This window comes from Onychostoma macrolepis, chromosome 19 (assembly GCF_012432095.1).
Source record: "Onychostoma macrolepis isolate SWU-2019 chromosome 19, ASM1243209v1, whole genome shotgun sequence".
In the NCBI taxonomy this organism is placed as follows: Eukaryota; Metazoa; Chordata; class Actinopteri; order Cypriniformes; family Cyprinidae; genus Onychostoma; species Onychostoma macrolepis.
In genome coordinates, this window is record NC_081173.1 from 24,755,247 (window position 1) to 24,757,600 (window position 2,354).

At 33.9% G+C, this 2,354-nt stretch overlaps 1 protein-coding gene across 2 annotated transcripts in view; it reads right to left on the reverse strand.

Annotated features, from left to right (window-relative positions):
- Positions 1–2,106, reverse strand: part of LOC131526409 (C-type lectin domain family 4 member F-like) — a 3,216-nt gene extending 1,110 nt beyond the window's left edge. For both annotated transcript variants that reach the window (XM_058754704.1, XM_058754706.1), the window contains exons 1-5: positions 2,005–2,106; positions 1,244–1,324; positions 378–425; positions 178–249; positions 1–47 (exon numbers count right to left, since the gene is read on the reverse strand). The exon at positions 1–47 is cut by the window's left edge and continues 31 nt beyond it. In XM_058754704.1, coding sequence (XP_058610687.1) covers positions 1–47; positions 178–249; positions 378–425; positions 1,244–1,324; positions 2,005–2,080 — 324 coding nt within the window. In that variant the 5' untranslated portion in view covers positions 2,081–2,106. The remainder of the gene's footprint in view (positions 48–177; positions 250–377; positions 426–1,243; positions 1,325–2,004) is intronic.
- Between the last annotated feature and the right edge of the window lie 248 nt (positions 2,107–2,354).

Sequence of the window (2,354 nt, forward strand, 5' to 3'; positions counted from 1 at the left end):
GGTGTAATTGGCTGTAAGTTCCTCAATCTTGACTGGTACAGAAACAGCTATAAAGAAAGAGAAAACAAGTGGTTTGAGAAATGTGTTCAAAAGACTGACTTGTATTTGCTAAACAAAAATAAATTAAAGCCAGTTCAGACACTTTAGATGTGCATGAGTCTGAAGCTAATAACTCACTATTGTTGATGTGGAGATGTTCTCTAACTCCAGTGCAATTGGCTGTAAGTTCCTCAAGCTGTCTTGTCATGACTGGTACAGAAACAGTTATGAAGAAAATGGAAAATAAAAGCAAGCAGACAAATTCACTCATGTAGTCCTTTCTTTTTACACACTGTTAATAAAACACGTTTATTTGATGCATAAAATATTATACTAACTTGTGTTGTTAGTTTTCTGGGCAGACAGTTGCATTGAAACATTGACATCTGATTAAAGACAAAACAGTAGCAGTGATGTCACTGATAAATCTACAGTGCCAAGAAAAAGTATGTGAACCCATTGGAAATAGTTTGTTTTCTGCATTAATTGGTCATAAAATGTCAATTGATCTTCACCAAAGTCACAGTTATAGACAAACACAATGTGTGCTTAAGCTAACAACACTCTCTCTCTCTCATAAACTACCTTCACATTGTAATACCTCTGTCATATACCCATGTCATTATACAAATTTGTGTCCCCATAAACCAAAAAACCCAAACCAGTGCGTGCACACATGCACGCACACACACACACACACACACACACGCGCATGCACACACACACACATGCACAAAGTTGTTTCATGAGCTTTTTACAAGCCCATTGTTTTGTCCTGAGCAGTTAAACTGCCCACTATTCCTCTGAAAAATCCCCCAGGCTCTGCAGTTTTTGTTTTTCCAGCATATTATGGATATTTGAATCATTTACAACAGTGACTGTGTGATTTTAAGATTGGTGATTTCACACTGGTAAATGCTATAGAAAAAACAAAACTGTGCAGGTCCTGGATTTTTCAGAAGAAATGATTTGTTCCACAGCACTATGAATGTTACTGGAATGTGGTCAATAAATACATGAAAGATAATAATTGTTTGTGTGTTGTTAGCTTAAGCATTGTGTTTGTCTGTGACTTTGGTGAAGATCAGACGATATTTCCTGACCAATTAATGCATAAAACCAATCCAATTCCAATGGGTTTACATACGTCTTCTTTGTACAGTGTATCTGTATCTATTTTAATAAAAATATCAGTTATACTCACACAGTATCCCCAGAATACAGAGACCTCCAAGAGCAAAAACCAGACAGACAGCCAAAACAATCAGAAGAACTTTAGAATTACCTGTGATTATAAATTTGATGATGTAAAGGAAATAATTTCTGAACCTTTGAATCAGTGCAGTATTTCTGTCCAGAATTTATATTTAGCTTATTTCTGATATATATTAAAAAAAGACAACATGTCCCAACCTGACATTTGTACTCTTGTCCTTGTATGAATCTATGCCAGTGTGGTTTTTTCTATACTGTATTTTAAATGTACTGATATTATAATTCGAAGGATAGAATTTTCAAATATTATTATTATTATTATTATTAAAATACTATTTAAATTAACAGTTTTTTAAACTGGATATTTGAAATGATCAAAGTCCTGTACAGCAGTAACTAATATAAAGATCTTGTGACAACTAGGCCTGTGAAACAACTTTCTATTATGGCAAGTGAGAAAAAATACATTAACTGTTGCTCCACAGCATGGTCGCACACCGGTGTGCATACACTCATAGAAAACAATGTGTTCGAATTTTAAAGACATGGCTTTTTTATTTAAATGACAGTGTTGATGGCATTTGATTCCCAGGGAATGCATGAACAGATCAAATATATTTCTTGAAAACAATGTAAATCGCTTTGGACAAAAGTGTCTACCAAATGTGTATTTGTTCAATGAACATAAGAAAACCAGTCCTAAATCATTAAAATAGAAATGAATGCATGCTGATGATATTCAAGCCTTACCTTTGTATTGAGAGCATTTTTCACCTGAAGCAACTGTTGAAAACATGAAACTAGTATTTTCATACACTGAATCCATTTTATGAGACGTGAACAGAACTATTGTCTAATGATACAAAAGACATGCTCTAGTGCTGGTTGAGATTGTTGAGAATAAGGAAGTCACATAAAGTGTCATCCTTATTAATATAGACAGGAAGTTATGGGTCTGAATAACAAATAGAGCAACTACATGTTTGGATATGTGATAGTTTCTGAAAATAAGGTATAATAAAATGTAGATTTTAGATTTTGCTGCAGCAGTTTATGCCACCTCCCAAAATATTCATTTGACAGCTGTTCAGAGGTATTTT